The sequence below is a fragment of the Taudactylus pleione genome, unplaced genomic scaffold, assembly GCF_031769625.1.
Source record: "Taudactylus pleione unplaced genomic scaffold, aTauple2 ptg000086l, whole genome shotgun sequence".
Lineage (NCBI taxonomy): Eukaryota > Metazoa > Chordata > Amphibia > Anura > Myobatrachidae > Taudactylus > Taudactylus pleione.
Genome location: NW_028284488.1, coordinates 32,382,211 through 32,406,295, shown reverse-complemented (window position 1 = coordinate 32,406,295; position 24,085 = coordinate 32,382,211). Strand labels below are relative to the sequence as shown.

General features: G+C 47.6%; 1 protein-coding gene across 1 annotated transcript in view; it reads left to right on the top strand.

Moving 5' to 3' along the window:
- Positions 1 to 24,085, top strand: part of RSBN1L (round spermatid basic protein 1 like) — a 138,625-nt gene that overhangs the window by 94,071 nt on the left and 20,469 nt on the right. Inside the window, exon 6 of the mRNA XM_088468820.1 lies at positions 1,507 to 1,674. Within this exon, the coding sequence (XP_088324946.1) occupies positions 1,507 to 1,674 (168 nt within the window). The remainder of the gene's footprint in view (positions 1 to 1,506; positions 1,675 to 24,085) is intronic.

Here is a 24,085-nt window from a genome sequence, read left to right as displayed (position 1 = left end):
GCTGGTGCGAAACTAATTGAGTACGGGCCTATGTCACATAACCAGATAAATAATTTAGGACCGAATTCAATTAACCCCATTAATTTAGTGGGGTCAAAAAGGGTTGTAGCCTCAGGCACTAATGCATTGGGCTATTCAATTCCAGCCCCTTTTTCACCCAAGCCCCTTTTTTTTTTAACGCCCATTAAATTAACGTATTAACACATAGAATCCATGATAAGTACACAGACCTATGTGTTAACAGGGTCTGGTTACCCGTTAACATGCTCTTTAACACAGAATTTATTTTTTTGGCACTGATCAGTGTTAAGTGCAGCCTACAGGCTACCTTTTGGGACTTCTTGAATTGCCCCAGGGGGTCAAATATCTTGCAGTAAATTATGGCTAATTTAATTCCCCCCCTTAATCCTCACTAATGGATTTGTTGGAAGACATGCAAATCTTCACTCATTTGCCATTTTTTTAGGTTGACTGCAGATAGCTTCACAGTTTTTAAAGTTTTTGAAATATAATAGTCTGTCTGTTCCATTCTTTAACTGATTGGCAATGCTTCCTTGTTTAAACTTTTTCTAAATCCGATTCAAGACTGACTTGCATTTATTTATTTATCAGAATTATTTATTAGCATTATTAACATTTACTTATGTAGCGCCAGCATATTTCATTGCCCTTTTGATAGTAGGTTTCTAAAACAAATTATAATTAAAAAAAAATAAAATTATATATATATATATATATATCAATTATATATATATATATATATATATATATATATATATATATATATATCTCAATTATATATATATATATATATATCTCAATTATATATATATATATATACACACATCTCTAGCTGATGTACCTGGTTATACCTTAGAGAGTTACTGTTTCCATTTCTATCTCACTACTTCAATAACATATTAATTCTTCACCTCTATAGTAATGCACCCCCTCTCTCACTGTTCTAGTAAGATATTACCCTCCCTCACCTGTGTACTATCACCTCAGTAGTAACACATTTCCCTCCCTCATCTGTATTGTAATACATTCAATATTCCTCTCCCTCACCTGTGTAGAAAAACAATCCCTCCCCCACCTCTATAGTAACACATTCCTCTCTCACTGCTGTTGTAACACATTTTTCTCTCTCGCCTCTTTAGTAACACATTCCCTTTCCTCACTATTCAAATAGTGGAGCCACACCAACTGCCAGTGATGTTTGGCAGCACTTGGGATGACAGTTGGTGTTTGAATTTGAACTGTGCTACAGCCACAATGAGACAGTCAGACAGGACATTGCACAGGGAGAGGAAACATTTTAGTCCTTTTCACCCCCTTGGGAGTCGAATTTAGAAAAATTCCTTCTTAGTGGGCACCTACTTCATGGATGTATACTCCCCGATTTTCATGTTTTTGGGTTCAGGGGTATGGGCTGGGCGCTCAGGACATATGATTTTATAATTATAGATTCAAATCTATAGTGTATTTGTGTTTTTCTTCTACCAGAACTACCAATGAAATAAAAAACCTACAGTACCTACCTCGAGCTAGTGAGCCTCGGGAAATGCTTTTTGAAGATAGGACAAGAGCACACGCTGATCACATAGGACAAGGCTTTGAGCGTCAGACGACAGCAGCAGTAGGTGTGCTGAAGGCTGTACATTGTGGCGAGTGGTAAGTACCTTGCTGTCCCAACATCCTTTTAACACTTGCTGTTTTTTTTTTAAATAAACAGATATTATATTTCCTGTTAGTCTTCAAGTTCTATATATTTCTGCTACCTTCAGTATTGTGTATTCTGTGCTGATATAAAGTAGTCTACTTTGGTTAAAGGACTGTAACTTCAAAAAATATCTTAGCTTAATTTCGCAAAAGGCAGGTAAATGTTTATACTAGACATAGTTTTATGAGCTACATTTTGTGCCGTCTGCTACCTTTGTCTGCATTTTGTTATATTTTCTCAGATTCCAGGATGTGGTCCCACCAATTTGCATCGCTTACCATTAGGCTACTTCTATATTGTAAAATGCTTGTCACATTATAACAAAGTATTATGCACATACTCTGCCAGCCTGCAAGGTGTGCATGCATGGGCAACATACAGAAAAATATAACGCACAAGCCTTGACAAAGCCAAAAGTGCACACGCTCCGAAATACAGATGTGCTTTAAACATCTGTAAATATTACCTCTTGTCCTAGTGGGTAATCGGACTGGAAGTAGTATCGGCACCATAGCGATCCTTATCACCAGGTAGGTTCGCTCAAAATACTCCCCGCTCTGACCTCTGCTTTGTTCAGCTGCAGAGACAGGTAAGCGAAGGATGAGTCGCCTATATATCTTCCAGAAGGGAGTTACACTTTTTTGGGGTCTCTACACGTCTAACCTTGGTGGAACCCATATATCAGGGCTACCTTGAAGTCAATTATTTTGTGTGACCGTCTAGCACTGGAGACAATACTGCGCACACATGGAGGCCCCCTTTAAATGTATTATCACACACTGGAACTCAGTGCAGTTACAGTGATGTACTGGATCTCAGACTCTGGAGCCTGTTGCTAAATCTCAGACCGATCTGAAGACTGCTGCTACATGCTCACCAGAAGGACCAAGATACTGGAACACTTGCTGGCTGGATTAACGCTTGCATGCATGTGAGGGTAGTGGTATGCAATGCATCATGCATCCTGCCCAGAGAGGCAATGTTGGAGGCATGCCTGCTGTGTAACAGGGTGGCTAGTAAGATGCAAGAGTGTCGTGTCCAGCGACTGTGTTGAAAGATGCAGTTGCACTGGCATCACTGGCCAAGATCTAATGGACATTCTGCGCCACCATTAAGCTGCTCTTGTGTTTGATATTGTGACCGATGACGACAACGCCTCACATCAGTTTGGCCAAGCCCAACGTGTTTCGCTGATGAATTCGTCAATCATCGATGAAAGGCATTGGGAGTGGCCAAGCTGATGTGAGGTGTTACGTCATATGCTACCTCCAGCAGTGTTGGTCCGGAGGCTCCTACGACGGCTGAGAGATCTGCAAGCTGACGAGGACTGATTACCGGGCTGTGTGCAAAGTCTTTACTTTTAATTTATGTGAGCATTATTATAAGTAAAGATTATCTTTTATACTATTCCACTATCTATTTCTCCTTCATCCACTAGGGGACACTGGAGACCATAGACAGTGGGGGTGTAGACGGTGCTGAGAGGGAGCTGGCACTTTAAATATTAAGAAGTGTAACTAGCTCCTACCCCTCTATACCCCTTTCTCAGTATTAGTTTGTGCCTGAGGGGAGCTGATGTGTTTCACACTCCTCAGGGGTTGGTAATATAGTTAGATAGCACTTTTGTGCTGAAGATAGAATCATTGAGGACAGGCAGGCAGTAGCTGCACTGCCTGTCTGCGACAATGGAGCTGCCAGGGGACCCGCTCGCAAGTGCACGCACTTGGCCTGGGGTCCCGACTGCTGAGACCACCGTCTCCTTAAGGGGTTCCACATGCCGCTGCGTGCAGCGCGCATACGGTCCCCATCAGTCACTACCGCCGCCGGCAGCACCGCAGCTACCTGTGAGTATACCCTGGCTCCCCGAGTAGCGGGTAGCCGGGTTATTATTATTATAACAGGCGGTATAATACCTGCTCCATCTAACAGAGCAGCGGGCTGTAACTAAGATACCGCCCTGCCTCTCTCTCTGCGCAAGGCTGCTTTGACTGACAGAGCAGCACACAGCGGTGGTGAGTATCCCTGAGTCCCCGAGTAGCCGGGTGGCCAGGTTATTGAACTCGCTGCGCAAGGCTGCTCCGACGATCGGAGCAGTAGGCAGTGACTGTAATTATCCCTGGCTCCCTGAGTAGCGGGGTAGCCAGGTTATTAGTATAAAAGGCGGTATAATACTGGGCCCTGCCAACCTCTGCGCAAAACAGCAGCAGGCAGCAGCTGTGAGTATCCTGGCTCCCCGTGTAGCGGGGTAGCCAGGTAATTATTATGGTATAATACAGTTACTACTGCCCTTCCTCTCTCTCTGCGCAAGGCTGCTCTGACTGACAGAGCAGCAGGCAGCAGTGGTGAGTATCCCTGGCTCCTCGAGTAGCGGGGTAGCCAGGTTATATTGGTACACTCACAGCACAAAGCTGCTCCGGCTAATGGAGCAGCAGGGCAGATAGCTGTAGCTCACCACGTGGAGCACACAGCTGCCATGTAAGCAGCGGGTGTAGCAGGAACATTCCCTGCTGCAGGAGCCTCATACAGGCTCATTAGTAACAGAGGATGATTGCCACTTACTGCGTGGCAATACTAAATAGCGCGCTTACAGTACATTTGAGCTCCATAGCAGGGGGCGGAGCTTAGCTCCGGAGTCCTGCTGGGGGCAGAGCTTATCCCCGGGGCGGAGCTTAGCTCCGGAGCCCTGTTTCTTCCTCTGCAGCCCCAGCGCTTCTCTGGAAGATGCTGGCGGTGATTACAACTCTGCCAAATGTGTTTATACACCTATATCTATATATGCTGCTGTAGTGATCCTGATAGTCTAAAGGGAACTGTAAGTACAGTGTGTGATTTAGGCTGGGCAGGAGAGCATTTCAATATCTGCCTAGCGTTTTTCTGGCACTGCTAGGAGCGCTATTAGGGCAGGTGTGGCTCTCTTCTGTCTCTGTATACCGATTTCTGCTGTTGACCTTTTTCATTTCAATTTAATATTTGTGTAAGGTATGTATGTGTCATGAGACTAAGGTCTCTACATACCTACAAATATTGTGTAACACTAACTCCCTATTGTGTAGCGTACAAGGTAATTGGATGACACTCCTGTTAAGGAGCTTAGATATGTGTATATATACATATAGCTATCACTGACTGAGATAGACAGGAGTGTTACCCTCATAAAAGGCTCCCGTACCACTGATCAGGGTCAGATACTGTAAAAACTTTTCCATGTGCGGATAATGTGTTTTGTTTTTTTCCTTGCAGTGAATCTAGAGTGTGTAAGAGCCGTATAGCTCTGTGCACTAATACCTTGCTGCACTAGTGGTCATGTTAGTTGAGACCCTGGTTCGAAAACATGGATCACTGGTGGTGCAGGTAATTACATTGCCTGTTATGTATATGCATATATATATATGTAACGATCTCGTCTGATCTTGGATGCTAAGCAGGGTCAGGCATGGTTAGCACTGGGAGACCGCCTGGGGATACCAGGTGGTGTAGGCTTAAATCTGACAGGTATGGCAAAAAGGGGACACTAGTCCTGTCCCCCACAGTATTCTTTCCAAAAGGAAATAACAGACTTGCTATTGAACTTTCAGTTGCATAAAACTAATTTATGCCCTGTTGTCGGCTAGGGAACATACGGATAAACAAATTTCAGATGTCCCAGCGTTTATATATATATATATATTTTTCTCATTTTCATGCATAGCAGTATATAAGGTGATACAATTCCATTTGTACAGCTACAGGTCTGATACTGCGTCCTGTCATGGTAATTTACAGGGGGTAGATCCTCTCATATACTGTCTGCAGTTTCCTCCCCTAGAAGTCCTTATACCAGGACCCTCGTTTCGGCCCTTTCGGGTTCCGGATTGTGCATCTTCCTGTGGTTCCGTAATTCAGGGTAGAGTCGCTATAACATCTACTCCTATATAAAGTTAAGTCCACTACTGAGTCTAGGGCAGGATGGCTTTCCTCTTACCTGGGGGTTTCCACAGTGGAAGCGAGTCTTTAGGACTTCAGTGTCGTATGGACGGTGTCTTGTACGAACGATTGGGTCTGGGTTTTCATCACCCGAGGATACAAGCTTGACTTAGTCTCTCTCTCTACCTTCTTTTTCTTTTTACCAAGTCTCCAACAATAGGAGTATTGTTTTACAGATGATTATACACTAGCTTCTATCCACAATTGTGAAGATTCAGGTTCCCAGCCATCAGACCAGTCTTTGCGTGATTCTGAGGCCTTACGACTCAGTCAGACCTCACTTTCTCTATCAAGCACCAACAGTCTAATGCGTCACATTCACACTGCCAAGGTTTGTGCGCTGTTACCTTTTATTACAATATTGCATCCATAGAGAGCTAGACAATCTCTCATACAAACAGCACACCCATTGCAGACCCCCCCTCCGGTGCGCAACCTACATAATATCTGTATTCTCTACTAGAATTTCACTGTATTCCTACAGATTTTCTAAGTTTTACCTAGTCCCTTCAGTTGATGCGGGACTAGAGAAGGGAGAATCTCGATATCTCTGGATATCAAAGACAATTTCTTCACATCCCTTTTAAGGCCGCCTCCTCAGGTGCTTCTGAGATTAGTTTTCTGGATCTCTCCTTTCCACAGAGGTCATGGTTGTCATGACGGTTCTCCTTCAGATACAGGAGTTCATTATTATCCGTTACCTAGATGATCCTCTGCTGAAGGCCCATTACGGGGTCTAATTATTGCAAAAGGTCAGTGATTCACAACAACCTCCTCGTCAGGGGTGGTATCTGTGTTTTCCCTAGTCTATTCTGCTACGGAAAAAGGAGGGAAAAAAAAACAGCGCAGCTTCCATTCAGGACATGGTGACGAGAGGGTCCTTCAACATCGTCTGGTATTGATTTGGAATTCTCTCCGAATTTTTTTTTTTTTTTTTCTTCTTTTCAACTACTCCCTCTCTCTTAGTGAGCAGAATCCCATCTTTCCCTTCTCCTACCGGTTAAAGTTAGTCCCAGAACTCGGATACCCTTCTCTGGTGGTTGAACTAGATTTCCTATTGGAGGGAAAGAGATTGAGTCGGGGATGGTACTCTTCACCACAGACACGAGTCTGATAGGATGTGAAGCTGTGTTTACAGATCAGCACTTCCAGGGCCGTTGGGTTTCACTGGAAGCTATTCAGAAAGCTGATCACCTGTTGTGAGGCCACAGTACGACGCCAAGACAGTGGCGTACATTAATCACAGTGAATATGTCCGGCAATTTTAAAGATAGTATGCCGGATTTTAACCTGGGCGGAAAGGTTTGCAATGGCAATCTCGAATACTTTAATTCCAGGTGCAGAGTATTCAGAGACCGACTTCCTTAGCCAGTAGGACGAGCATTCAGGGCTCTACTCCTGTAGGTCCCTTGTTTACCTACGGTGGGGTCTTCCTCAGGTCGACCTCATGACATCAAGTCGCAATCATGAACTCACTTTCTACTGCTCTAGCACGAGAGACCCGGAGGCAGCGGCGGTGGAGGCATTGTCATCACCGTGGCAGTTCACGTTTGACTGTTTCCTCTACTCCCTTGGATTTTACACATCAGAAGGGTGAGGGCCAGGGATCTCTTGGTATCTCTGGATTGACATAGTAGATCTTGGTATTTCAGCCTTCAGTTTCTGCAGGTCGACGATCAGTGGCCTATACCTCTGAGAGAAGTTCTCGTACTACCGGTTCCTTTAGTCTATCCACACTGAAGACAGCTATGTTTGATAGCGTGACTCTTAAAAAGGCCATTTTCAGAATTACAGGAATCCAATATAGGGCAAGCCTTGCCATGCTTACAGCTAGGAAGGAGGGTAATTCTAATCATTACCACCATTAGGGTCAATCTTCTGTTGCGTGGTGTGAATGTGGAGGGGCTCTTCCTACTGAATTCAACCTAGCCACATTCTGCAAACAGGTTCTCGCCTAGTACAGTATGTGATTGGGTTTGCTGAAAGTTACATTTTCAGCTTTGACCATTTGCTTCCAGAACAAGTGCGTCTAGCATTCTGGAGATTCAGACTTTTTCTACAGGGTGTGATTCGGTTGCTACCACCCTGTGTTCCTCCTGCGGCTCATGGCAAATGGATCTCGTATTTTCTTTCTTGCAGTCTCCTCTGTTTGACCTTTTGGTGGTTGGAGGAGTTCAGATACCTTTCATGGAAGGTAACAATGGCATCAGCCAGGAGGGTGTTGGCTCGGGGAGCTCTATCCTGTTGTCCTCCATTCCTGATATTTTACAAGGATAGAGCGGACCTCCGTACTAAAATGGATTTTCTTTCAAAAGGGGTTTCGGCTTTCTACGTCAACCTACCTATTGTGGTACCGGTTTTTCCTCGACACTCTCCTTCGTCAGGATCCTTGGATGATGTTAGGCCTCTTTGTTTTTATGTGGTAGGGACTGCAGCCATATGCATATCAAGCTTTATTTGTTTTGTATGACGCAGTTCGTCTTGGTTGGCCAGCTTCAACAGAGTCTCTGGCCCTCTGGTTTTGTATGATTATCAATCAGGCATATATGACTTCATCTTAGGAGTCTGTGTTTCTCCTACACCATTTGCTCTGTAGGCTCTTCCTGGGCGTTTGCTCACAGGGTTTTTTCCATGTAGTTCTTTACAGAGAGGATATTTGGTCTGGCCGACATTCCTTTCTTTTTCTAGATTTGACATGTTTGCGGCCTCTGCAGCGCAGTATGACCGGTCTGTTTTGCAGGGTTCTCAGCGCTTTCCCGCCCGTACTGGGAGCTCTGGGACGTCCCCACTGTCTATGCTCTCCAGTGTCCCCTAGTGGATGAAGGAGAAAACAGGATTTTGGTACTTACCGATAAATCCCTTTCTCCGATGCCATAGGGTACACTGGACGCCCACCCTGCGCTGTTCCTTCCTGCCAGGGTTGGGGTCTTTTTATGTTATGTCTGTTGGACAATGATTTGATGTCTCTGGTTGTGTTACGTTTTTTGTTTTGTTCAACCTTTTCATATGTTCTGTGTACTGGCTTTGCCGCCTCCTCTTCCGTTTGTTTTTTCTCAACTCCCTTCGGGCACAGTTTTCTAATACTGAGGCTTGGAGGGGGGTATAGAGGGGGAGGAGCTAGTTACACTTCTTAATATTTAAAGTGCCACCTCCCTCTCAGCACCGTCTATACCACCACTGTCTATGTTCTCCAATGTCCCCTATGGAATCGGAGAAAGGGATTTATCGGTAAGTACCAAAATCCTGTTATTGTTTGCATCTTTAGAAAAATTGTATCCTCCCGGCAAGAGGAATTTGAGGATTAAGCAGCAATACATCTGGGAAACTTTCTGGACGTTGTTGGGATTATTTGTGCTGAAGTGCACTGCCAACACACAATACGTATCAGATGCGCACGCGTGGGGTTGTTTATCTACCAGGGATCCTGGAGTAGTAGCCGGCCCGGGAAGAAGCAGCGATGTGTCGACGCATACACACGGCTCCTGTTTGGCACCGACTTCACGCACAATGCACCTGCTCTAACCAGCACATGCAGAGGTTAAAATACACAAATATCTCTTAACAGCCCTGATGAGTTCGCAAGGACAGGCCGTATTCACTTCACCTGTCCCCGCAACATATTTCTTTTAATATGACGAAAAGAAAATAGTGATGATATGTGATATTTATGTTTGGAGAAATGTATGTTTATTAAATAGCCCCCTTAGTCCCTTAGATATATAAGCTATGCTATAATTAGCAAATCATTTGGAGTACCTTTATTATTAGTTACTTAGTATAAGTAACTATTATAAGTATCTTAGCCCCCCGTAGTTTTGCCCCATATGCAGTGCCCTCTAAACTAGTGCCCCCCAGTACTTCCCTCATCGCATAGCCGGCTCCACGCTGTTGGGGCTGCCGCTGACTGGATCTCACTAGATCCAGCAGGCATGTAGGCTCCTCACATCGCGGGTGACTTAATGTAGTCACCCGCTCACTGCATCACTAGGAACACTGGCCTCTGAAGCGATCAAAGACTTCTTTAGCGTCTTATCGCTTCAGAGGCCAGTGTTCACAGTTGCAGTGGGGGTCTGCAAGGGCCCGAGCCGCATCGCATCAACAAGAGCCACATGCAGCTCGAGAGCCGCGGGTTGGCCACCGCTGATCTTTTGGAAAATGAAACCGATATAGCAACTCAGCTGCTTGTGTGTTACATCTCAACAATTGCACGGTATGTAGTCACCATGTTGGCACTAATGTCAACGATTATAATGTTGACATGAACATATCTTCACACGAAGTTAGGGTGCAGTTAGTCTAAAATAGGCCATTCATAATGTTGAAATTTTGGATATTAAGTCTGTGTCGACGACGTGAATGTAGACGTGTCCAATTGTGACTTCCTGAATGTCAACATGTTATACTACAGTACTGAGGCTGGTCAGTGTACTGGTGATTAAGGCGAAAATATAATACATATATAAAAAGAGTGAACCACACAGATTGAAATATTCTCATAGCACCACTATCATAATTGCCTTAAAATTTAATGAGAAGAATTTTCTCAGTGCACGTTGTAGCAGTATATACATCTCCACATTAAGTCAGACAGCTTTTGTCAAGGGCATATTGCAGAGACACAACACTGAACATTTTTGTATAATTGCAGGAGATAACCTCTCCAAGTACAAGAAATGTCCTATAATTGATTATCCACACAATAATTAATAAACTCTTTTGACCGTGTAATTTGAAAAAAGTACATTGAAAAATTCTTCATCACTTATTTATACAAAGGTTAATGAAAGTCCTCTGTTTTCCATGCAATAATTAGCAATATGCTAACTATTGCAAAAAATCCTTTTACCACATGAAAAAAAGCAAATGATATATTAAAACAGCTGTTATAACGTGTGTCATATAAATAGTATCTACTAACAAATGTGTAGCTGAAAGGTGGATTTAAAAAAAAAAAAAAAAAAGGTGGTCTGCATGTCCTCTTTTGAATACAGTCCTTTCAGTGTCAATCGTCAATCTCTGACTGTATTGGAACCCTTCATTATGTATAAATACAAAGATTTTACATACATCTGTGTGTGTGTATATATGTATATGCATACATACATACCCTGAGGAAAATGTTTGTATAGGACATTGAAACGTCGGTATTACCTGGTGTCCTGTGATACTATTGCAATGCGTGCCGCCTGTTTTTGATGCTGCACACCGTAACCCACCTTGTTTGGAGGCTTATGTGAGGAATTGCACGCTCTACAATACTGGATTAGAGAGGAGTGCTTCTGGAGTGAATTGTATATGTGTGTGTGTGTGTACATATGTATGTTTCTACTTCAGGGTCCATAGGGGGTCCACAGGGTTGACCTTGGGGTATAGCTGGATCTGGATCCACGGGCACCACGCAGTTAAAGCTTTGCTGCTCCCAGGATGCACTTGGATCCGTCCTCCTCTATACCCCGCCCCCGGCCACAGGCACCTCGGTTTTAGTTGGTGCCCGGCCGGAGTCGGGTCACCCTGCGCAGTGGGGCTGCATAAGCAGCCCCATAGCTTTATTTTTTTTTTAAAAATGAAGATTTTATTATTTTATTTTTACTGTCTTCAGAGCGGCAGCATCAGACTGTCAATCTGGACGTCTACGCTGCCGCTCCAACAGCCCCGCTGGCGCTGCGACGCCGGTACTGATCCGGGGATCGCAGCGGGACCCCGGAGTCAGTACTAGCGTGGTTCCGGGACCTCCCAAGGACTGCTGCCGGACTGAAGGGGCCAGGTAAGCTGCGTGCAGCGCTGTCAGCGCTGCACGCGGGGATAATGCAGTCTTCATGCCGCCGGTCTCTGGGGACAGACCGGCGGCGCTAGTAGCGGCGGCGGGCTCCCCCTCTTCAGGAATACCCCGCGTGACCGCTGGCCCCCGGGGTGTAAGTACCGGCAGGGAACCGGCTAGCAGGGGAGGCAGCCTTCCCTGCTTCAGCGCTCCTCACCTCAGCCCAGCGCGCCTTCTCTCATGTGTGCTGGCGTCGCTGGGCTGTTATCTCCTGGCCACTCCTTCTCAGAGCTCTCCGGCGGCCATCTTCAGGCAGCATCGCAGAGCTCCCAGGCAGGCTTCCAGTGGACCAGTCCCCCTGCGTACCTCTCCCCTGCAAAGGACAGTGTTCGCAGCGCTATAGCCCTCCCAGACACTGAATCTGGGAGGTTGATTGTAGCGGAAGGTGCAGTGAGTAATACTTCTCTGCACGGTATGTGACTTTTGCTAGTGCTGCTGTCTGTGCTTATTTTCTTCTTACTGTCAGCTTTTTACCTATCCCTTTCCTTCTCCTACGGCCCGCAGGTGCGTGGGGGAGGGGTGTTCTTTCTGTGTACCTCACTTATATAAATCTACGTATTTGTGAGGTCCGTCACATACTGCGGTGTGCTCCTCAGTACCATATTGTGGGCTGTTTGGGTTGCATACTTGGGAGTGCGTGGGTGTTATATACGCCTTACCTCGTTTCGGTGAGACACTTTTATTGCAAAAATATTTGTGTCATGTCTGATGAGGGGAATGAGCGCTCCGAGGCTCCTGTGTTGTTTTCCTGCCGACGCTGTTCGGCAGGGGTTGATGGGGCAGATTTGTCTCAGGACGGTCTGTGCGGGCGGTGCCAGTTGGTACCTGGACCCTCTAAACCCCCGGTGGCGCAGGATCCTCCATGGGCAATGTTTGCGCAAGTGCTGGCGTCAATCGCGGACCGACTTGCGGTCCCGACTACGGCCCCTTCTAGGGCGTTGCCCCAGCCTACCATGCTCCGTTCCCCGGGTGTGACTCGTCTGGTGCAGTCTCCTCCCGGGTCTCAGACTGTGGGTCCTTATGCGGGTTTGCCGGTATACGTGCAATCCCCCACGGTACCGCAGCAGTCGATGGTAGCTTTTCAGGGGTATCCTCAGGCAGTACCCCCGCCTTGGGTGGACGTCCTCTCCAGCTCTGTTCAGAGTCTGGCGGCTTCGTCATCGGCTTTTCAACATATGTTGCACAGTGATTTGCCCCCACGGGCGTCCAAGCGTTCCGTTCCGGCTTCACTGGCGGTTCAGTTCACGGACACGGACGTGTCTTCGGATGATGGGGAGATCCATGAAGACTCTGACTCGGATGCCAGGGCCCAGGAGATGGAGGCTAAGTCTTCCATTAATGTGCCGGCATTGGTTAGTGCGGTGCGGGCCATCCTTCACATTGAGGAGGATGTGCCCGCCCCCAGGTCAAAATACCCAAATTTTAAAAAGGCCAAGGTAGCATCGACGGTTTTTCCCCTGTCCGATCAATTGACGGATCATATGGCAGGGGCCTGGCAGTTGCCCAGCAAGAGGTTCCAACCGCAGAAGCGGTTGGCTTCGAACTATCCGTTTCCGGAGGCTCATTGCAGGAAGTGGGAAACTCCTCCAGCGGTGGATTCCCACGTTACCCGCTTAATTAAAAGCGCTACGCTGCCTTTGCCGTCGATCTCCTCCCTGAAAGATCCCACGGACAGGAAGGTGGAGACTTGTTTGAAGTCTATCTACTCTCTCTCGGGGGCGGTGGCCCGTCCGTCCATGGCCATCTCTTGGGTGGCTAAGGCCATCGAGAGCTGGGCCAATGCTTTGGAGGATACCTTTCCGGAAGATGCTCCGGAGATCCAGAGAGCGTTGATAGGTCAAATGAGGGATGCGACTTCCTACATTGGGGAAGCATCGTTAGACGCAAGCCTGCTAACCTCTCGGATGTCTGCTGCAGCTGTGTCGGCGCGTCGGTCCTTGTGGCTGAGGTCCTGGAGAGCTGACGCTGACTCCAAAAAGGGACTGGAGGCCTTACATTTTAATGGGGAGTTGCTTTTTGGTCCAGACTTGGACAAAATTGTGGATACTCTAGCTAAGTCTAAATCAGCTTTCCTCCCTTCGGCTTCTGCACCTACCAAAGTACGGAGCTCTGCCTTTCGGTCCTTTCGGGTTCAGGGCAAGGCAAAAGGTCACTCCTTCCCGAGGCAGTCGACGACCAAGGCCGCTTCTAAGCCCAAGAAGCAGCCCTGGAGTGCCAGTCGCCCTTCTTCCAAGCAGGAAGATATACCTTCTGCCTGATGGGACGGGCCTCCCTCTGGGGGACCCCAGAGTGGGAGGCCGACTTCTTCTATTTGCCCAGTGCTGGCACAATACCACCATGGATGCCTGGGTTCGAGAAGTGGTCTCCCAGGGGTACGCCCTGTCTTTTCGGCACAGACCGCCCCACCAGTTTTTCTGCACGAGTCCTTCTCAGGATACGACCAAGTCTTTACAGATTCAGGAAGCTATAGAGTCCTTGCTGACAGCAGGGGTCATTGTTCCCGTTCCTCAATTACAACGAGGGACGGGGTACTATTCTTCTCTGTTTCTGGTGCGGAAACCCAATGGTTCTCATCGCCCTATCCTCAACTTGAAGTCTCTGAACAAATTCCTCAGAGTTCCCAAGTTCAGGATGGAAACGTTACGTTCCATCATTCTGGCGATGGAACCGGGGGATTACATGGTGTCCCTGGATATCCAGGACGCCTACCCCCATGTTCCGATAGCACCTTCGCACCAGCGGTATCTGAGGTTCGCTATTTTTCAACACCATTACCAGTTCCGGGCGCTACCCTTTGGTCTCTCCACGGCACCGAGGGTGTTCACGAAGATTATGGCGGTCATGGCCGCACATCTTCGGAACCAGAATGTACGGCTACTACCGTATCTGGACGACCTCCTGTTGCTGGCGAGTTCCCCGGAGGTACTGCTTAATCATCTCCACTTGACGGTTGCTTGCCTGCAAGCGCACGGGTGGCTGATAAATTGGAAAAAGTCCTCCCTGATTCCATCTCAGCGGATGGTTCATTTGGGAGCCCTGCTGGATTCTCGTCAGCAAAGGATCTTCCTGACCCCGGAGAAGGTCTCCTCCCTGCAGCTGAGGATACACAGTTGCCTGAGCAGTTGCCGCCTGTCGGTCCATTCGGCTATGAGGGTTTTGGGCTCCATGGTGTCAACATTCGACATGGTGGAATTTGCCCAGTTCCATTCCCGGCCTCTGCAGGGGCTGATTCTATCGGAATGGAACGGGTTACCTCACCGGATCCGCTCTCAGTTGCTGGTGTTGTCCCCAGAGGTTCGGCAGTCTTTGGCTTAGTGGCTTCAGACAGCTCATCTGGTCGAGGGGCGCCCCTTTTGGATCCCGCTGGGTCCTGCTCACGACGGATGCCAGTCTTCGGGGTTGGGGGGCAGTGACCAGCTCGTTGTCACTTCAGGGTCGTTGGTCTGCGGAAGAAGCTCTTCTTCCCATCAACATTCTGGAACTGCGGGCGGTTTATCAGGCCCTGCAGTCGTCCGGTCCCGCTCGTCATGGAAGGGCGGTTCAGGTGCAGTCCGACAGCCACCACGGTGGCGTATATCAACCACCAAGTCGGGCAGCGATGTCGGAGGTGTCTCGCATCCTTGCTTGGGCGGAGTGTCACATTCCAGCGATCTCGGCAGTCTTCATTCCCGGAGTCCTCAATTGGGAGGCGGACTTCCTCAGCCGTCACGACATGCATCCCGGGGAATGGTCGCTTCACCCAGAGGTGTTTCAGCTACTCGTGGACAGGTGGGGGCTGCCGGAGCTGGACTTGATGGCCTCCCGTCACAATCACAATTGCCCGTTTACAGGTCAAGGACAAGAGACGCAGGCGCCAGTCTGGTAGACGCGCTGTCGGTGAAATGGACGTTTCACCTGGCGTATCTGTTTCCTCCAATATCCTTACTTCCTCGGGTTCTGCGGAAATTCTAGCAGGACGGCGGCACGCTCGTGCTGGTTGCTCCGGCGTGGCCCAGACATCCTTGGTACTCCGATCTGAGGTGTCTCTCCATAGACTCTCCGTACCTTCTTCCTCAGCGTCGGGACCTGTTGTCTCAAGGGCCCTGCCTTTACCCGGATCTGGGTCGGCTGTCTTTGACGGCGTGGCTCTTGAGACAGCCGTCTTGAGGTCTAGGGGTTTCTCCAGTTCGGTCATTGGTACCATGCTTAGGGCACGCAAGCCTGCCTCCGCACGGATTTACCACAGGGTGTGGCGCACTTACTTTCAGTGGTGTGAATCCAGAAACTATGATCCTCAGGTTTTCCGGGTTTCCAGAATCTTGGAGTTCCTTCAATCAGGTTTGGACCTCGGCTTACGCCTGGCCTCTCTGAAGGTTCATGTGTCTGCTTTGTCCGTGTGGTTTCAGCGACGGATTGCTACACTACCGGATGTTCACACCTTTTTCCAGGGTGCTCTCAGGATACAGCCTCCCTTCGTGCCTCCTGTGGCTCCTTGGGACTTGGCGGTGGTGCTACGGGTCTTGCAGGGTTCTCCTTTTGAGCCTCTTGAGGTGGTGGACCTCAAGTGGCTGATGTTCCAGACCGTTTTTCTCCTAGCAATTGCTTCTGCCAGGAGGGTGTCAGAGTTGAGGGCGCTTTCCTGTCGCCCCCCTTTTCTGAATTTTCATCAGGACAGAGCGGTGCTCCGCACTCGTCCTGAATTTTTGCCCAAAGTGGTCTCCAAGTTCCACATTAATCAGGAGCTTGTCGTGCCAGCTTTTCAGTCACCTGATCTTTCAGCTGGTGAGGCTTCCTTGGATGTAGTCCGGGCACTTAGAATCTATGTGGACCGGACTGCTTCGGTTAGGACATCGGATTCGTTGTTTGTCCTCTTCGGTTTACACAAGAGGGGTTGGCCTGCCAACAAGCAAACGTTAGCTCGTTGGCTTCGTTCAGTTATTTGTGAGGCTTATGCACAGGAGGGTTTACCTGTGCCAGCCTCTGTTAAGGCTCATTCCACTCGTTCTGTGGGTCCCTCTTGGGCTGCTAGACGTGGTGCCTCCGCTGCTCAGCTGTGTAAGGCGGACACTTGGTCTTCCATTCAAACGTTTTTGAGGTTCTATGCGTTTGACACCTTCGCCTCTCAGGATGCATCCTTTGGGCGCCGGGTACTCCTTTCAGCACAGGAGCGTCCCCGCCCTTAGTTGAACTGCTTTGGGACATCCCCAAGGTCAACCCTGTGGACCCCCTATGGACCCTGAAGTAGAAAACAAGAGATATGGTAAGAACTTACCTTTTTTATCTGTTTCTACGAAGTCCATAGGGTCCACAGGGCGCCCGCCCTGACGCACCTGGCTTCAAATGGGCTGTGTGGCTGGTCACCGGTTTTCCGTCTCCCATTTCTGTGAGTATGGTTTCTTGTGTGTTCCAGTCTTCCTTCTCTCTGTTTAGTCTCCTCCTCCGGCCTTAGCTGCTTACCAACTGAGGTGCCTGTGGCCGGGGGCGGCGTATAGAGGAGGACGGACCCAAGTGCATCCTGGGAGCAGCGAAGCTTTAACTGCGTGGTGCCCGTGGTTCCAGATCCAGCTATACCCCAAGGTCAACCCTGTGGACCCTATGGACTTCGTAGAAACAGAGATAACAAAGGTAAGTTCTTACCATATCTCTTGTTATGTGTGTGTGTGTATATATATATATATATATATATATATATATATATATATACACACACACACACACACTTCAAGAGGTCTGGCACTCACAAAAACGATACATATCCTGCATGGGTGCCCGCACAAAAAGGATTGAATATGCAGCTAAGGTGCAGCACTCCCTTATAAAAGATAGTACTTAAAGTACTGAAACGTTCCCTTATTTCCCTGGTGGTCTGTGTGTTTTTTTTGTTTTTTTTTATAAGGGAGTGCTGCACCTTAGCTGTATGTATGTGTGTGTGATATATATATATATATATATATATATATAATATATATATATATATATACACACATATATATATACACACACATATATACACACACACACACACACACACAAAATGTGCTGGCTCGGAACCTGCTTGTATTTTCCCGCCAAGTTCTGATTTTTCCTGCCAAATGTTGGGTATCAAAGAGGCAAAAAGGCCTCTTTCATGGACTTTTGTCTGTGTATTTATATACACACATACTACACGTACTATATGGACAAAAGTATTTGGTCGCCAGACCATTACACCAACAGGGACTGTAATGACATTGTATTCAAATACATATACTTTAAAAAGCCCCTTAATTCTGTAGAGCATTTATGAGGTCAGGCACTGATGTTGGACGAGAAGGCCTGGCTCGCAATCTCCGTTCCACTTCATCCCAAAGGTGCTCGATGGGGTTGAGGTCAGGGCCCTGTGCGGGCCAGTCATGTTCTTCCAAATCAAACTGCTCACACCATGTCTTTTTATAGTCCTTGCTTTGTGCACTGGGGCACAATCATGATGGAATAGAAAAGGGCCTTTCCCAAACTGTTGCCACAAAGTTGGAAACATAGCATTGTCCAAAGTGTCTTGGTATGCTGAAGCATTAAGATTGCCCTTCACTGGAGATGAGGGCCGTAGCCCAAACCCTGAAAAACAGCCCCACACCATTCTCGTCCATTAGGTTCCAATACATTCAGAGATTGACGATAAACTTCACAATTGGCACAATGCAGTCAGGCAGGTAACGTTCTCCTGGCATCCGTCAAACCCAGACTCTCCCGTCTGACTGCCAAACAGAGAAGCCTGATTCGTCAGATCACATTTCCACTGCTGCACAGTCCAGTGTCTGTGTGCTTCATCCAACACTTGACTTTGGACTTGGTGATGTGAGGCTTGCATGCAGCTGCTCGGCCATGGAAACCCATTTCATTAAGCTCCCGCTGCACAGTTTTGTGCTTACATTAATGCCAGTGGAAGTTGGAACTCTTCAGCTATTTAATATGCAGAATGTTGGTGACTTTATGTGCACCATGCGCCTTAGCAATCGTTGACCCCGCTCTGTTTTTACGTTGTCTTCCGCTTCGAGGCTGAGTTGCTACTGTTCCTAAACGCTTCCACTTTTTAATAATATCGCTTACAGTTGACCGTGGGAACGGTATTGCAAAGGTGGCATCCTATCACAATACCACGCTTGGTCACTGAGCTCTTCAGAACGACCCATTGCCAGATATTTGTACAGTCTGTTTTTATAGTGAGCATATCCACGCACAAATTACACTGCACAACAGTGAAAATGTTTCCAACATGAAAATAGTTAAGTCTAATTCAGTAGTTCTCAAAACTCGGTCCTCAGGACCCCACACAGTTTACGCTTTCCAGGTCACCCAGCAGGTGCACAGGTGTGTACTCATTACTCATTGACACATTTTGAAAGATCCACAGGTGGAGATAATTATTTCACTTGTGATTCTGTGAGGAGACATGGAAAACATGCACTGTTTGGGGTCCTGAGGACCGAGTTTGAGAACCTGTGGTCTAATTGATTTCGGTATACCAAGCACTTATATGACATATAAAACACTGTTAGCTCTTGGTATCAAGATATGGCCCATTTATGATGATGAAGGGGTATTTTAGGAAATTTTGGTATAGAGAATATGTAGTTTGGCAAACCTGAATACAGGAATGTTGAGTCATTGTAGGCCATGTTTTGTCCATCACAGTCCTCTGCTTGAAAGAAGCAAAATTCTTCTGCCCCCTCTTCAAACTTGGACTTATAAAGAACTTTGGAAATGTTCCTCTCCATGTACTTGAAAACGTCTCCATCTTTGTTAATCCCTTTTACACTTCTGAGCGCTGCTAAAGTTAAGGAAGGGATATTTGTTGGTCCACAAATTCTTGAACTAATGAGAGTGGCTTGGGGAAGCCTTTACATGAGGTATTCGTGGCTTCTATGTAACAGAAGAGATGGAAACTATGTTGAGATTGTGAACAACCTTCTAGAAAAGTATCAATTAGGCTGCAACATGTCACTCAAAATCCACTTTCTCGATTCTCATCTGGACTTCTTCCCTGACAACTGCGGCAGTGGGAACTTTGAAGTGGGGGTATGGAAAATCCAAGGTTTTACTTATGCGTGTACAGGAAAAGGGGTTGTGGTGACTCTAAAGGGGATGTTCCCTTTAATATACGCCCTTTTCATCAGTGTAGTGTACCACACTGTAGAACTCCTTTAACATATTATGCCACGCAATACTAGTGCCCCTAATACAATGTCCAAAGTAGTAATGCCCCCTATACAATGCCCACAGCTGTAGTGCCCCCTATAAAATGCCCACAGTAGTAGTGCCCTTATGCAATGTCCACAGTAATAGTGTTCCCTATACATTGCCCACATTAGTATTACGTCCAATACAATGCCAACAGCAGTAGTGCCACCTATACATTGCACCCAGTAATGCCCCTTGTAGTAGTACCCCCCTATACAATGCCCACAGTAGTAGTGCCTCTTGTAGTAGTGCTCCCTATGCAATGTCCACAGTAGTAGTGTTCCCTATACTTTGTTCACAGTAGTATTGCCTCCAATACAATGCCCACAGTAGTAATGCCCCTATACAATGCCCACAGCAGTAGTGCCACCTATACATTGCCCACAGTAATGCCCCTTGTAGTGCCCCCTATACAATGCCCACAGTAGTAGTGCTCCCTATGCAATGTCCACAGTAGTAGTGTTCCCTATACTTTGCCCACAGTAGTATTGCCTCCAATACAATGCCCACTGTAGTAATGCCCCTATACAATGCCCACAGCAGTAGTGCCACCTATACATTGCCCCTTGTAGTGCCCCCTATACAATGCCCACAGTAGTAGTGCTCCCTATGCAATGTCCACAGTAGTAGTGTTCCCTATACTTTACCCACAGTAGTATTGCCTCCAATACAATGCCCACAGTAGTAGTGCCCCTAATAGAATGCCCACAGTAGTAGTGCCCCCTATACATTATCCACGGTAGTAGTGCCCCTTACACATAAGGACAGACATACACACCAACAAACAGTATTTACATGAAGCCCCACTCCAATGCCGGCCACCTGCTGGTAACCATCTCGGCAGGTGCCTGACATATGGAGAAGGCGGCGCCGCCTCTCTAGCCAGGCAGAGTGTCGGGCGGCTCAGTTCTTGACGTGCCGGTATACCATACCGGTGTACACCGGCACACTTCGAGCACTCAACTGTGGTGCAGTGAGTGATGAGCACAGTGAGCAATTCCGTCAAGACATTTCAGCATTGGGACGAAGATATCGGTGTAGGTGGATGGCTTCTATACTTGCTGACTACTGTTGGACAGTGACAAGAGCTGCCCCAGAAGTGGAATACAAGTGACAAGCAAAATGAGAAAGCGCTCTCATGAATAGGCTACTATGAGAGAGTACTTTTGGTTGCTGTATAGTAGGTTTCATTTTGTGTTCACACTTATTTATGTTGTATCAAGATAACATCAGGTTATGTTAAAATTGCTCTTCACTATGACTATTACTGAGGTACATAGGGCACGATTCTATTCTATGCGATGTGAATAGCACCGGGAGTGAGCTCCCGGAGCTATTCATTACACCGTGCTGCCAAGTCCGACTAGGATTTCTTCTCGCATCCCCCCGGGGATGAGAGCAGAAATCCGACAAAAGCTCCGGGAGCTATCTCCCGGCGCTATTCACATCGCATTGAATAGAATTGTGCCCATATACTGCAAATAGTGTAGCTCAAAAACTAGAGCTAATAAAAACATACTGGCCAGATTCGTTTATCTTGACCTCAAATGAGTAAAGTATAACTATTTCTAGAAAGGAAACAAATTAAAAGTGTTTGTTATACAGTGTAATTGTATCTGTGAGTCATGCTTGAAGATTTTTCATTCCTGAAAGGCTGATAATTGGTGCTGGGTTGTGACCATACAGTGTGCAATTATTGGCCCAATCAGCCAATAATTGGCTGATTGGGATGATATTTGCACATTGTATGGCCACCTTTAGTAATGGCTACATTACCGCTACTGACAGTTGGTCTGACCTCTATCCCCTCCTTCCTGCGCCAGTGATGCAACGTCTGTTCCTGAGAGTCCCCACACCTACTTAGCATAGGATTATGAGAGTGGCTATTTAAAACACAAATATTTTAAGGGGAAATGTATTCCTTCATATAGTGCTGCTAGCAGGTTTGAGTTTTATACTATGAAGCAAACCATCGATAACGCTTTGCTGAAGACAGGTGATTGTGTTTTATTTTTTGGATGGCAGTACGTAATATATAGTAACCCTCTTTAAAACTGTCTTAAAATTAAATGTGACCAACTCCTAACGTTTTCTGTGACCGGTTTATTTTTACTGTCCAGTGTCTAGCATTAGTTAGCACAGGGTAGGCAACCATTGGTACTAGTGCCACAAGGTGTCACTCTAGGATATTTTGAGTGGCACATGCAGTGATCGCTCTCAGCAAAAAAAATTGTGGGTCCCAGGGACCCCTCACTTTAAAAAAAAAAAATGGGGTCCTACACCACTGTTTCTGGGTCCCATTACATATTATACTTTTGATCTCCCCATATTGCATCAGACCACCCCACGTGCCCTACACATACACCATGTTTAGTCACACTATTATTTTACAGTATTGAATGCTTATAATTGCTCGAAAATGCTTTGATCTCATGTAGCCAACAGGTGCAGTGCTTGGGGCAGGCAACAGTTGGGGTAGAGGGGGTTTATTGCAAGAAGCAGTTGGGGTGGAGCTGGGGTTAGAGGGGGGTAAAGCCGGCAGTGCTAGGGGTAGGGAGTGGATAAGTGCAGACAGCAGTTAGGACAGTGCTAGGGGCAGTTAACAGTTGGGGTAGTAGGTGGTAAGGGCAGCAGCAGTTGGAGTAGAGGTGGGGGTTGAGGCAGGGTGCAGTTGGTGCAGGGAGAGGGTACAGAGGTGTAAGGGCATGTGTAAGTTGGGGTAGGAAGGGGGATAAGTGTTGGAAGCAGTTGGGACAGTACTGGGGCAAGGAGGGGGCTAGGGGCAGACAGTGCTGGGGGTATGGCGGGGATAAGGGTAGATAGCAGGTGGGGCAGTACTGGGGATAGGTAGGAGTGAGTTAAGGGCACGTAATGCTGGGAGTAGGGCAAATGAAATGGCAGCTGGGGCAATACTGGGTAGCAAGGAGGGGGTTAGGGGCAGGTAGCAGTTGGGGTAGAGAGGGTTAATTGCAAGAAGCAGTTTTGGTGGAGCTGGGGCTAGAAGGAGGGAAGGGCAGACAGTGCTGGGGGTAGAGAGTGGGTAAGTGCAGACAGCAGCTGGGACAGTGCTAGGAGCAGTTAACAGTTGGGGTAGTAGGGGGTAAGGGCAGGCAGCAGTTGGGGTAGAGATAGGGGTTTAGGCAGGTAGCAGTTTGTGCAGGGAGGATTACAGGGGTGTAAGGGCATGTGGACGTTGGGGTAGGAAGGTGGGATAAGTGTAGATGTAGCTATGAGGTCTCAATACCGACATCAGAATCCCAGCATCGGAATTTTGACGCCTATCTTAATCCCGACGCCGGAATGCCGAGGACGCCAGCCCTAGCGAGGTAAGTCGGGGAGCCCTTAGCCTTTGGGGGTGGGGAGGGTTAGGTATAGGGAGTCTTGCGGGGTTAGGTTTTTTTGGGAGAAGAGATTAGTGTTTGGCACCCCTAGGGTGGAGGTTGGGGTTGGGCACCCCCCCAGGAGGGTTAGGTTCAGGGTGCGGTAAGGTTTGGCACCCCCGGGGGAAGGTTAGGTACCACTAAGAGAGGATTAGGGGGGAAGGCAGAGTGGTAGGGATAGAGTTAGGGTTAGGCACTTCATACCCATTCCGGTGTAGGTAGCAGTTGGGACAGTACTGGGGGGCAAGGAGGGGGTTAGGGGCAGGCAGTGCTGGTTATGGGGATAAGGGTGGCTAGCTAAGGCAGTTCTGGGGGGCAAAGAGGGGGTTAGAGGCAGGCAGTGTTGGGGATAAGGGAAGGAGGTAAGGTGCTGAATGATTATGAACACTAAATGACAGTACTGTGGAACTACCTTCTGGACCGCCTGCGTGCCTGCCACTGATTGCAGTGTTAGCCTTCGTGGCACCCCCACCCTGTTTGCATTATTAGCTGAACCCACACCAATAGACACCCCCGCCCACCACCCGCTTATTAAACACTTAACTTTACTCCAGGTCAGAGAATGCAGGAATGTGCAACTCCTCATATTGCCGCCTGTATTATGCCAGAGCCGCCTTCATGCCGGGTCTGCCAGCCTTCTATGCTGCCAGGGTGCTTGGGTCAACTTCAAGGTGGCACCGCCTGTCCAGGGTGCGGGGCTACCTTCTGCACACTACTTTGAAGCCACCTGTCCCTGTAGCGTTAAGTGCCAGCCGGATCCTGCAGCTGCTGCATTTAGGAACAGCGCCAAAGGGCAGGCTCCTCCTCCATTTTAATAGTTCTCCCTGCCACTGGGTCAGGGAGATATCAATAATTTAACAAGTAGCCAATCCCCGGGGACCCACTCATTCTGCAAAAGTGAGTCCCCGGTGCTCATTATCGGGTAAAATATATACGCTATAGTGCGTATTTGCGATCACTGACATGAGAGATGAGGCCCTCTCGGCATAGATGTACTGCTCACCT